At 34.5% G+C, this 14,191-nt stretch overlaps 1 protein-coding gene across 1 annotated transcript; it reads left to right on the top strand.

The window, feature by feature from the left end:
• The first annotated feature begins 209 nt into the window (after positions 1 to 209).
• Positions 210 to 13,533, top strand: LOC129921738 (mucin-2-like). Its single transcript, XM_056004342.1, has 3 exons — positions 210 to 279; positions 12,353 to 12,915; positions 13,495 to 13,533. The coding sequence occupies exons 1-3, from the start codon at positions 210 to 212 to the stop codon at positions 13,531 to 13,533; spliced, it is 672 nt and encodes a 223-aa protein (XP_055860317.1).
• The last annotated feature ends 658 nt before the right edge of the window (positions 13,534 to 14,191 follow it).

Here is a 14,191-nt window from a genome sequence, read left to right as displayed (position 1 = left end):
ACAATGAACATTTAATACGGCAAAAGTATACTTAACGTTCGCATGAACTATGGGAGATAACAAAATAAATTTAAACGATACAATATCATCACAGTTATGCCTCTTTCATGGGTTAGGTTTCGGCTAATCGTCTCAGAAGTTAAGGGGTGTTGAATGTACCCATTGCTAATACAAGCTATTGTTTAGGGTCACAACAAAAAGTTGTCAAAATGGTTCCAGAGATATTTTCTGAATTCTTAAGAGCACTAGAAAAAGTGTCATCTGATGAATACAGGGAAGGCCCATTTCTGAAATAGTGTGTGGCCTTATCAAGTTTAAATTCGGTCCTGGTGGTTAATAGGCTTTGCTAAGATATACTAACACGTTAGTTGTAATTAAAATATTTATTTTTAAAGTAGCAAATAGAGTTATGGTAGACCAATAGTTCTTAAACTGTGGAACGCAGAGCCCCAGGGCTTAGGGGCCGCAGAAAGATGATGTGTATATACACTTTAAAAAAACGTCTAAAAAAAGCCAGTATATCCAATCGGATAGTTTGAATAGTGATCATTTCGCCATTCACTACTGTTTAATATGTCTATTAAAAAAGTAAAGTTCCCTTTCAGACCTTGTGGTCTATAGGGCAGATAATGTAAAGGTTCATCTGATTCTGTGGCCTACGGTTAAATAGGATGTCATGTGGCCAGCACAACGACCAACCGCCTTTATAGTTCGCCAACTAATTGTCAGGTACCCATTAGAGCTGGGTGGACTCAGGGACGCCCAAGGATCCCGAAATAAAAATCCCAGTCTTCACCAGGATTCGAACCCGGAACCCCCGGTTCAGAAGCCTAGCGCTTTACCGCTCAGTCACCGTGCCTCCTACTATGTCTATTACGCAATATTATATGACGAACCAAACAAAACATTTCAAGACATTATTCACCTGGATAATACCTATTGGGTACTGAACCCTTTAGCTCGTGCACAAACTCATATACACTCCACAGATAAATCCATACTAAGGCAATCTAATGTTTGAACAAGGATACCATTAATTCTGGTAGCAAAAACAGATTCCAATTGTATATTCTGCAATATGGGTTATTGAACAATAGACATTGACTGCTTTCTTGTCCTCTTATTTGGTACAATAGGAATTCATTGCGTAATGAACCTCATCACATATAAAAGAAACCAATTAGAAATGTACGCTCGTTGAAATGTGCGGCTGCTATTCACACAGGTCTACATTGAATTGGTAATAAGTAGACTTACATCATCTTATCAACTTAATCCTGATTTTTTTAATTTAATTTTTTGTTGTTACATTTATAATGTATATATTATGGATCTACGTAACTCCGGGGTCCGTGGGCAAGTTTTGACTATTAAACATTTCCACGGGTCAAAATTGCTGAAAGGCACTCCAGCAGCGCATGCAACTTTAATAGATGATGAATGAAATAGAAGCTACGCTGCTGTCTAAGTAGAGGTACTCGTGTAACTTTATTCCAAAGCTGTCTTGACTTCAGTGTAGGCTCACGAAGACGGGTAGGTAACTGTTTGGGTGGTGAATGAGAGTTTACAAATGTTTACAATATCATGGCTAACAAATGAAGTATTTTTCAATTAATTTTAAAGCGGCTAATTTCTTTTTTTTTTTTTTAAAGGCAAGGGCGATGGTCGTGTAAGATATGATTACATTATTTATATTGGGTTACATCCCTTCGCTATTGACTACTTCAAACTGACTATCTTAATTAAGCTAGTAAATTAATGTTCGTTTTATTTAACTTTTAATATGTTAAATAACAAATTTAGTTCCTGGTTGTTAATTCTTCTACCTTGTAGCCCCAAACAGCTATTAAAACTAAAACGATGAAGGCATATTGTATTTGGAAGGTAGAACTTATAATAAAATATTGTTAAACAAACATGGATATAACTTATTGTTTATAAACATATAACCTTATTACCTTTAAAGCCGAATCTCTAAAGTTCAATATAAATATATTACGAAACACTAGTTAAAATGAATACAATTATGAAATATACACATATATCTGAACTTTTAAATCGTATCTAAGACATACCAGCTCGTGATTTCATTACAATTTTTTTCTGGATGCGGTATATCTATTCTTGGCCTATAGATGACCTCTAGTCATGAGTTTTTCTTTTGATCTAGCCATGTGGTCGTAATATAATGAAAAGTATTTATTGGGCATTTCTTCACCTTCATCTATCCCTTAGTCTGTTGAACCATTGGGGCACCACGCTGGATCTGTTGACCGTATTTCTCAATTCCTATTTGTCTTTTGTCTTGGATAGAATTTCATTCAATGACAGGCCTGTCCATATTTTTATGTTATCTTCCCATCGCTTTCTCTGTCTGCCTCTTCTTCTTTTTCCTGGTACTGTTTCCTGAAGGAAGGTTTACGCAATACCTGAACACCATGTCATGTGGTGATAGAGCTTGAGTTTACGTTTATTTGACAGTGGCTAGCAGTTCTTCGTGGGGGGGGGGGGTCCAATTGGTAATCCTGTCTCTAATCTCCTCCTCTATGCACTAATGATCCCAATGGCTCCAAACTGAGTCCAAAGTATCATTATAGATCTAAAGTTTCTGACGTAGTAGTACAAATAGATTAGAATGAGAATAACCTTCTCTTCAATGAAGGGCTTTAACTCCCCCAAGCTCAATTTTTTTTTAATTATCAGGTCTACGTCTTAGCATTTAACTCATCAGCTCATTGAATTTCTATGAACCTAGCGCCTGATCTACATGTGTACACTAGGAGCTGGACTTGATTGTAGATGATTTTTTGTTTTCAGAGGCTAGAAGAGTGCTAGAAGGGCTAGAAAAGAAAATATATTAAGTATCGCCTGATTACTCAGAAAATCGGAACTTTGTGAGACTTTGTTAACATTTTAATACAAAGCGAATTTATATCTTCTTATAATAATTTTTAAAAAATAACAAATGAGATTTAAGGAACACGTATTTAAGTATTTTTTAAGATTTTCACAGTTCCGCATTTTTCAATATTTCAATGATAGACTTTTATCATAGACATAAATAAATATAGACTGGAAGTAGGAAGTTATTTTTATTTGGGGGAGATCAAATATGTTTTATGTACTCTATCTATGTGAAAAAAAAATGGCGGCAATTGAGCTATAAATTCTTGGACTAACATTTCAGCCAATATATACCTTTGATCTTTAGTTTTGAAAAGTACAAAACTGCCCATATTCCCAATATTTTGCCTTTGTTTCATAATCATAGACATAGGCAAATATATATAGGTTTGTGATGTGGATCTTTGTTTGTTGACATGGCTTCTTCGTCTTATCGATTCAAATTGTTAGAATTAGTTTTTAGTCAAAAAAAAAAAAAAAATGAGCAGAACGTGCTCTAATGTTCGTAGTACGATAGGCCAAAGATAAATTCTAAAGGTTGAAAAAAAATTGAATATTAGACACATTAACTTTCAGTTTCAGTAAGTCAGAATAATTCAGTGTCACTGACACTGACACTAATTTAATATTGATAGATCTAAATCTAATAAATATGACTAATATTTGTATTAACTAGGTCTAATACTTTTCATACTTTTTACTACTAACTATTAAACTAGTCAGTCTATCATCTATGCATGCAGACTATAGACTAGATCTAGTTTAAGTATAGATTATAGATCTAGTGACAATCTTGAATCTAGTCCTAGACTATTTATATACTCTATAGACTAGACAGATTACAATTATAGTTTAAAGTATAGTATAGTAGTATAGTACTAGTAGTAAGTAGTATTTTTTTTTACTATACTATCTAGATCTATATAGACTGGATCTAAATCTAGTATTTAAAACTATTTATAATTAGGCACGATTAGAGATATAATAATACAGAAGGGGTTCTATCAATTATATAGGTTATGGCTGAAAAAAAAACAACTATAAATACTTTTAATTTTACACTGCTCATAACTGCTGTATAACTCATGCAAACTTATCTTTTTCCAAATGTTTTCCATAATAATTTTTACTTTATCGTCCAGTCTATATATGTATGTCTATGACTTTTATATTATATCTAGACTTGAAATCGGAAACAAATTTTTATCCGCCATAGATCGATTCACAGACCTATATTTATATAGAGAGATTTTATGTACTTTTTTTCAAGGTCTAAGGAAAGTTGCCCCAATCAATCTTTTCTGTCTTAGAAAAGTAATGATCTTTAGTATTCAAAGTTTAGAAATAATTCAAAATAATTTTTCGGATGATCTTTAGAATCACAGAACTATATATTCATGCACATATATGAAACAAAGCCATTGCCTGTTAGTTTCCATTGAGATCATGTTTTAAAAATCCTAGATCAAAATAATTCATGTCTGTTGATTTTAATGTACGTTTCAAAAGATTGATTACCAACATCTTTCTAGATTATGTATCTAAAAATTGCAAATAATAGTTATGAGACGAGAGTACTCTTATTTTTTGATGTTCAATTACTAGATCTAGATTTAAAAATTAAATAATATGTTACATAGGTTAGGGTTGATAAAAATAACTTCTTATAAGTACTTTACAAAACAACGCCTAATTTCAACTTTTTAAAAAATTTTCACATTTTTTGTAATGTCCAGTTTAGATATAAAATTTTTCAATATTTGAAACTCGGTTTTTATTATTTGTTAATGAAATTCATGTCACGTCATTATTTTTATAATAACCAAAAGGTTTTTAAAAAATGTTTATTAACAATATTATTACAACACCGCCTAATGATAGCCTAATTAAAACCTAATGAAAGTCTAATGATAGTCTATTAAAAGTCTAATGATAGTATAATGATAGTATAATGATAGTATAATGATAGACTAATAAAAGTCTAATAATAGTCTTATGATAGCCTAATGAAAGACTAAACAGTTTCAAGCATTAGATCATTATGGGCAATTTTTTTTTATGAGTACGAAAATTTGGTAATAAATTTAAATATAAAATGTAAGTCAATACGTGAATAAAGCTGCCAGTGTTTAGATAATAGTTCATCATAGTTTGGTTCCAATGGGGCTGTAGTTAGAGTGAAATGTGGTGTCATTGGTTTTCCTGTCTGATTCAGGCAACCCGTTTCATGTTCTAATAGGATAAGCTCAGAAAGAGCACTTGCACGACTTCGTGCTGAAATAAATGTGCTAAAAGAATGAAGGTGGCACGTCGTATCCCAAACTTCACGTTCCACGTAAAGAAAAGAATCCATCTCGGTGTATAGGGGTCAGTGCTTCCAGAATGCAATGTCAACTCTTATTAGTCAAAGAGCAGACAAAGTAGCGAGGAAAAATAGTAAAGGTGGTAACTGGGGGCACGGTGACTGAATGGTTTAGCACTAGGCTTCTGAATCTAAGGTCCTGGGTTCGAATCTTGGTGAAGACTGGCATTTTGAATTTCAGGATTTTAAGGCGCACTTGAGTCGACCCAACTCTAATGGGTACCTGACTTTAGTTGGGTGAAAGTGAAGGCGGTTGGTCGTTGTGCTGGCCACGTGACACCCTGCTCGGAAACCGTTAGCTAAAGAAACAGACGACATCATCTGCCCTATAGATCGCAAGGTCTGAAAGGGGAAACTTAAAGGTGATAATTAGCAACATAAAAATGACAATAAAAATGAATTAATATTGTAAAAACTTAAAGGAGGCAACTCAACGAGGCAGCGATGTTTATTTACAGGGACATCACAAGTAGATCAAACAACAACTGTCTTTAGCCCAGTCTCTTCACTTCGGCTCTAGACTTGGGCGGAACTTGTTTTATACATCCTAATGTCGACATCCTACTCAGTCTGGTTTCTGGCAGTGCGCACCTTCTGCACTAGGTTGGATGGCGGTGTGCATGGCAGGGTTAGAACAATATATTATCAAAGACTAGTTCAATGCAACACACGTAGGTCCAAAGTTTGGGTCACAAACCTTCTTTTTGACTATTACATTGCTTGAGTAGTAATCACCTTTACATTCACCTATCCCTAAAACTGTTAGACCTTTGGGGCACCACAAAGGATCCTATGACAGTCTTTCTCCATTACTCTCTGTAATAATAGTGGGCGAAAATGATTGTAAATAATTTTTTTAAGTATAAAGGAAAAATATTAAATCGTAAAAATAAAACTAATAACCAAATATTACAATGCAGAAAACAAGTTTTAAAAAAATGAAAGGGATGGAATTGAACGTTAATTTCACTTCAGCTCAAACTAAACACACCCAACGTTAATTTCACTTCAGCTCAACTAAACACACCCAAGGTTAATTTCACTTCAGCTCAAACTAAACACACCCAACGTTAATTTCACTTCAGCTCAAACTAAAGACACTCAACGCTTTGCAATTTCATATTTGATCTTTTTTTTAGTGCGTTTTTAATTTATGTTTTTTTTTCTTGTTGTTTTTGTTATTTCACTTTTTTTGTGTACCATTTATTTAACGTCTATTTCAACAATATAGACCTTTTTTGTAAGGATAAAACACAACTCTACATGTAACATACAAATCAATTAGCACAGGAAATGTGGTCATTACAGTGTCAACTTCCAATAATTCGCTCCATATCCCTGGGCTTCAAATAACCTTGTAACAGTTTCACTTCCACTTTTCTTTCATTCATCAAACAATATTTTTTTTCTCCTTATACACGGAAGACTCTCTTTTAACTGTAAAATAAACATAATTAGGACACAGCAATAAAACGAAAGTAAAAGGTTTAAAACTACAAAACTCAACTCAATCTTTGATTGGCAGGCGCACTTGAAGAACTAATTACCTTGTCTGCACTGCGGATAATTAGGGAGAAGCATTCTGGCTAGACTTTATGCAAGGGGAGTGAATTTTTATTTTTACTTTCTTTTCTAACAAAGGAAATCAAAGAGCTTTGAGACAAAATTATATGTGTATTATATATAAAGATATAAAGTAGCAAATTTGTGTACGCAGTTGGTTTGATTTCTTCAAAAAGTGTTTTTCTTTTGTTAATTAGTGACACGGTTTTATTGTCCCTGGGGAAAGAAAGAAATATAGACATATACAGCCAATTACAAAATACCCCAGTCTAATATACAGAAAAATCCTACTTTACCAATTTCTAAATCAAAATTTTAAACAAAAATATAGAGACTATTATTATTTTGTTTGATATCGAAAAAGGAAAATAACTTCTACATCAATGAGAGATATAGTTGTAAATGTGGGGCTTTTAGATAAGATTTGTTGTTTTTTTTACAAAAAGTTCTTTTTTACATTTTGCTTGTTGGTTCATGAGCTTATAGGGAGTTAACAGTTCGAGCGTAACGTTCTAGTAACCAATGATTGATATAAACAACTCCATTGGAAATGCCACTGATCTTCTTCCCTCTCTATTCTCTGCTGGAGTAAGGGAAGTAATCAACGCTATCCCCCCTCCCCTCTCTCTCACTCTGATCCCCCAGTCATCTATTCAACTAATGCAGCTTGATTCTATCTAATCCGACTACTGATAAGCACTGGCAAAGTTATTCATGTTTTTGTACACCCATATTAAATATATAAAAACACTATACATTTGTTAATTGTATTTATATTTGTATCCAATGGCAATGTCATGTCATGTTAATCTGTAAGTTCCCAGTGTTCTTTTGAACCTACTTCTGCTTGCTGCAAACAAGACAACCCGGTGCGGGACCTTGCACTCAGTATCAAGATGGTACCCACCACACGCCGCCAGGCAACCTTTCCTAATTTGTTGTTATTTTCTTTGTGAGAATGACACGTCTTTTGATGTAAGTAGGTCTCTTGTTATAATGTTTAAACTCATTCGCGCGCGAAAGAAAGCAAGTCGTAATTATTAAGCAACGAAAAGTTTGGAAGTTCATGTGAAGTAAGGCTAAGAAAAGATACAGCACATTTTTACGACTACAACAATTAGGGAGGACAAGGAAACTAGTTTATAAAACATTCTGTTGTTGTTGTTATTTATTCTTAGAAAATGTAACAGTCAACAATTATATATCCAGAAGAATAATGAGCAAATGTTTAATATAAATCCTTGGCTAAACATAACGATTAAAATTGAAATACTATAACCTCGGCTAAAGGCTGATATCACAAAGTTATCTTTGCTTCTGCCGATGCGTATTTTGACCATAGAAATTTCCTCTTCTACGGGATTCAGATCAACAGTAATAACTGTGAGATGAACTGTGCAGAGATTTCCAGATTGCAACTCCACGTACAGTATGACTTCTGGAGAGCTTATTACAAAGCTTAAATTAACTCATTCTGTCTGTCTGTTTGGTAAGAAGTTTGAAAACGTTATTTCTTGAAAACAAATTCTCTGATAAAGTTAAAACTTTGCACAAATTATTTCTTTGTTCCTGGTTTAAAAAAGGATAAGTTAAAAAAACAACAACAATTATTTAACTAATTATTGGTAATTAATTATTTTGTTTGATACAGAACAAGTGAAAGAAATAGTGCTTCAATGATGTGGCAAGGTATAAGCTGAATTAGTCCCGTTGATACCTTGTGTAGAGAATGTGTTCGTCGCTTAAGAGTTTGAAACTAACTATTGATAGCTATGAAACTTTCCATTTTCATAAGCACTTTGCTGGCACAGCGGTTAGTTTAATGTTTAGCGGAGGCTTGAGTTCGAATTTAAGTTGTGCAACATTTCTTTTCTCTATAAAATGCATTTAAAAAGAGATCACTGTAACCTTCACCCAGATACTCCCATCTTTCTCCCCCTTCCCAAGTGATCCAGACAAGTGATAGGGTTGAGAAAGATAAAAGCAAGACATTGCGATAAACAAAAACAATTGGTAAAACTATTTCTTATCGCACAGATTTATTATTGTGAGTCTAATCTATTACAAATTCTATTACAGGACTGATCCAAACTAATTGATCCAACAAATTTAACATGAAATTATTTTTCTAGAGTATATATATATATTTTTAGATTCAAATTGTTTTATATTTTTCATAAACTTTGGATTGAGAAATGCCCTATGTTTAGGGCATACTGCTCTTTTATCATTGTCTCTATCTCTACTAGATAATGATATTTTCGACTGCTCTCTCATCCTCGCTTATTTGGTCAGTATATCTAATTGTCTAATTTATATTGTTGTTTGTAGCGGCCCCCGAAAGGGGAATAGACGATATTAGTTTTGTGTGGTTTGTCCGTCCGTCCGTCCGTCCCGTTTAGATCTCGTTAACTAGAAAAGATATTGAAAATCCGACATCATGATATTTTAGACCATTCAAAGGTCTGGTGCAACGATTACTTTTTTTCTTTTCTGAAATGGAAAATTTTAATTTTGTAATATCAATTATGCACGAAGTATTTTTCATAAAAATACACCATTTTTAGAACTATTCACTATTAATAGCAACAAATATGAAGGCTATTTAGTAAGAGGGCCGATTATGAGTTTGTGTCTGTCTTTGTAACCTTTTTTTTTTCTCTGAAAACTCATTGCTACAGTTTGTCTCTACATAACGACACATCAGATTAAGCTCTCTTTTAACATTATGGTTCATAAACAATTGTTTTGACTACTAATAAAAGGATAATATAAATGATAAAACAAATACAAGAGATTAAACCCATTAACTACACAAGCCATATAATGAGTTTACAATTTTGTGGAGCACTACTCCGTGTAATGTATTTCTAATGTGCATATGTCTAGTTCATGTCACGCTGGCCTACTTTCTCACGGTGAACAAACACAATCGATGCCTTACATTTCGACAAAGTTCACGGACGGCCCAATACAGATCCAAATGTACAGATGAATAAGAACCGTCTACTGAATGCCAAATGAGACCAAAGCTGTCAGAACACACAGTCAAGCACACACACACACACACACACGTGTCTCATGTGACAGTATGAATGTCAATGTTTACTGACACAGGCGACTGATTGAGCGGTTTCGAAATGGCGTGTTTCAAAAGCGTTCGTCGATCAAGCTTCGTTCAAATATTCGAGTTGACAAAATGTGGAAGTTGACTCTATAGGAATGTAATGTTTTACAGATGTTAGGTACTAAAAGTATTTTAAACATTGTTGAACTATGCAGGATCGGATTTCAAATGGTATAATAGCCTCCCCCCTCTCAGAGGCGTAGGAAGCAAAACGTTCGCACGGGCAAGCTACATTATTGGCTCCCTCCCCCCCCCCCAATTTTCCATGAACATCATATAGAATTTATAGGTTGTGTGTGGCGCCCCCTTGAGGGTGACCACAAGGGCATCGTGCCCCGCTTGCCCTCCCCACTACGCCTCTGGCCCCCTCCTCCCAAAAATTGAACCTTCCCTGCCTTCAACCTGTGTAATTTAGGAGAATAAGAGGTGTCTTCAATTCTTTGGTGAATCAGAGGCGTAGACAGGGTGTTATATGTTCTTGATACTTTCTTCAATTCTTTGGTGAATCAGAGGCGTAGACAGGGTGTTATATGTTCTTGATACTTTCTTCAATTCTTTGGTGAATCAGAGGCGTAGACAGGGTGTTATATGTTCTTGATACTTTCTTCAATTCTTTGGTGAATCAGAGGCGTAGACAGGGTGTTATATGTTCTTGATACTTTCTTCAATTCTTTGGTGAATCAGAGGCGTAGACAGGGTGTTATATGTTCTTGATACTTTCTTCAATTCTTTGGTGAATCAGAGGCGTAGACAGGGTGTTATATGTTCTTGATACTTTCTTCAATTCTTTGGTGAATCAGAGGCGTAGACAGGGTGTTATATGTTCTTGATACTTGCTCTAGTCGTCGTTGTAAATAATGTTGACTTTTTTCCTTGACTTGACTACATATTACATAGGGGTTCAACTACATATAACATAGGGGTTCAACTACATATAACATAGGGGTTCAACTACATATAACATAGGGGTTCAACTACATATAACATAGGGGTTCAACTACATATAACATAGGGGTTCAACTACATATAACATAGGGGTTCAACTACATATAACATAGGGGTTCAACTACATATAACATAGGGGTTCAACTACATATAACATAGGGGTTCAACTACATATAACATAGGGGTTCAACTACATATAACATAGGGGTTCAACTACATATAACATAGGGGTTCAACTACATATAACATAGGGGTTCAACTACATATAACATAGGGGTTTAACTACATATAACATAGGGGTTCAACTACATATAACATAGGGGTTCAACTACATATAACATAGGGGTTCAACTACATATAACATAGGGGTTCAACTACATATAACATAGGGGTTCAACTACAACAGAATACACAACAAACGAATTGATACACTTGAGAAACAGTTTTTTGTTGAACCATGATCTATTTACAGATGAGGGGATGATTTTCAAAGTCCAACTATCTCGTTGTGGTACATCAAGTGTATATCTAAGAGTTCAGCCCTAATACTAAATCATGTAGATTGTCACTAGCCTAAGGCCTAAGGGAGCATATCGTTGTTTGTTTGCGTTCTTCCCTAAACGCAGGGCCGGTCTTAGACAACTGCAATCTAAGCGGCCGCAGTGGGACCCGCACTTTCTTAGGCCCCGCCCGATGCGAATTCTAGGTGTAAATTATTAAATTAAGCAATTTTAACATATTATTAAAGGGTTCCTTGAATTCTCTTGAAATTATAAAATATACGAAAAAGTCATGAAAATCTCCTGAAATTATTAAAATCTTCTGGAAACTGATGCAAATCTCCTTATAACAGACAAAATTATCATTTCAGGGTGTCATTCAGTATGGAAAACGCCAATCTTACTCGCACTAAAAAAAAAAGGCATTGTCAGCTTTCATTTAATAAAAATGTATTTAAGGCGAATTTTAACAAAAACAGGAAATTTCAACAGTTTACGTAAATAGTCACTGGCATACAATTATAAATCGAAATATATCTTGACCTCTTAGGAAAAAAAAACAAAAACAAAAGCGATATTTTGCTAGTTGATAGTAAATCTAAAAGGCAGATTTGAATGTTATGTTTTTTTTTGTTTTGTTGGGAAAACTACTTTCTACTATAGACGGCTCGTAAAATTAAGTTGACAGTGATTTTGTACTAACGAATAAATGCAAAGACTAATTTATTTCCTAATACAAAATCTTAATTTTCACTATTATCCTTATCACAACCCAAATTAGGCCCCGCGCAATCCGTTTCGCATAGGGCCCCGCAACCTGTAGGACCGGCCCTGCCTAAACGTCATAACTCTGTGTGTCTCGACACAATTTCCGTTTCTAATTTACTAAAGTACGTATTTCTATATATTTAGATGACTTTAATAAATCAATCAGTAATTCCCTGCTCCCAGTGGTGAACGTTTATAGTCCCACAGCCTCACCATTACTCCACAGCCTCACCATTACTCCACAGCCTCACCATTACTCCACAGCCTCACCATTACTCCACAGCCTCACCATTACTCCACAGCCTCACCATTACTCCACAGCCTCACCATTACTCGACAGCCTCACCATTACTCCACAGCCTCACCATTACTCCACAGCCTCACCATTACTTCACAGCCTCACCATTACTTCACAGCCTCACCATTACTTCACAGCCTCACCATTACTCCACAGCCTCACCATTACTCCACAGCCTCACCATTACTCCACAGCCTCACCATTAATCCACAGCCTCACCATTACTCCACAGCCTCACCATTACTCCACAGCCTCACCATTACTTCACAGCCTCACCATTACTCCACAGCCTCACCATTACTCCACAGCCTCACCATTACTCCACAGCCTCACCATTACTCCACAGCCTCACCATTACTTCACAGCCTCACCATTACTCCACAGCCTCACCATTACTCCACACCATCCAGACAGAGCTTTTTTTTTTATCTTTATTCTCTTCAGTTGGGTATTTACTTCCCCCAAAGGAATTACTCTACAAATAAAATTTAAAAAATAAACAAAAAATGTTTCTCTGTCGGAAAAATAAAGGTTTCCATTTTGTTCCATCTTCTGTTGGTAGTTTCTCCCTGTCTTTTTTTTTTTTTACTATCAGAAGCAATGTCCGCTTACCACAGTATGAGAACCACTGATGTGAAGTTGAAGAACAGGAGGGGTTTGTCAAGATTTTGCTTCGATTACTTTATAATGCCTCAACATTTCTCCAAATTGCATTCTCTTTTTTTTTCTTTTAATGTAATTTGTTACTTAATCCTAATCCGAAAGTCAAAAAGCGAAGATCAACTATGTTTACAGGTCATTCTAAAGTACAACTATGTTTATAGGTCATTCTAAAGTACAACTATGTTTACAGGTCATTCTAAAGTACAACTATGTTTACTGGTCATTCTAAAGTACAACTATGTTTACAGGTCATTCTAAAGTACAACTATGTTTACTGGTCATTCTAAAGTACAACTATGTTTACAGGTCATTCTAAAGTACAACTATGTTTACTGGTCATTCTAAAGTACAACTATGTTTACAGGTCATTCTAAAGTACAACTATGTTTACAGGTCATTCTAAAGTACAACTATGTTTACTGGTCATTCTAAAGTACAACTATGTTTACAGGTCATTCTAAAGTACAATTATGTTTACAGGTCATTCTAAAGTACAACTATGTTTACTGGTCATTCTAAAGTATAATATATATATATATAACAAAAAATTATTTTTAAAAAAAAACGTCTATAAGGAAAGGAACCACACAATTACTGCCATATATCTCAATAGTGCATGAATAAGCTCCTTTTTCCTATAAAACAAAAATTAATCAATTACCACATTGATTAATTAATTGGTTAATTTTTTAATGTATTCAAGCGTTGTCATCGACTATCAGTAATTATGGAAAATGTTTTACTTCATCTGAGACTCGGAACTAGAAGAAAGACGTAGACAATACGTAACCATGGAAATAGCTCCACTTTAACAGCCACATCTCTCAATACGTAGAATGTATTTCCCGTTTTCGATACTAAACAAAATAATTAATTTCCATTAGTTAATTAACTAATCGGTTAATTTTTTTTTATTGATTTGTGTTTCTTTTAGGTAAAATTTTGTGTTAAGTTTCAACTTGATCCAAGAATGGGTGTGGAAGAAATGACGTGTAAATTATTGTACCAGACAGACAGACAGACAGACACAGTGAGTTCATATAAGTTGTTAAAAACAAAAT

The sequence above is a fragment of the Biomphalaria glabrata genome, chromosome 11 (assembly GCF_947242115.1).
Source record: "Biomphalaria glabrata chromosome 11, xgBioGlab47.1, whole genome shotgun sequence".
NCBI classification, from domain to species: domain Eukaryota; kingdom Metazoa; phylum Mollusca; class Gastropoda; family Planorbidae; genus Biomphalaria; species Biomphalaria glabrata.
The sequence above is the reverse complement of the archived record's forward strand: the minus strand, read 5'-3'. Positions and strand labels throughout refer to the sequence as shown.

What these genes read in the sequence shown, in the direction of transcription:
- LOC129921738 (XM_056004342.1), top strand. Translation starts at nt 210, where the DNA reads ATGGTTCCAGAGATATTTTCTGAATTCTTAAGAGCACTAGAAAAAGTG. An exon ending in ATCTGATGAATACAGGGAAG is followed by an intron (nt 280 to 12,352) that starts GCCCATTTCTGA and finishes CCCTGCTCCCAG; the next exon opens with TGGTGAACGTTTATAGTCCC. An exon ending in TCTTTATTCTCTTCAGTTGG is followed by an intron (nt 12,916 to 13,494) that starts GTATTTACTTCC and finishes CTATGTTTACAG; the next exon opens with GTCATTCTAAAGTACAACTA.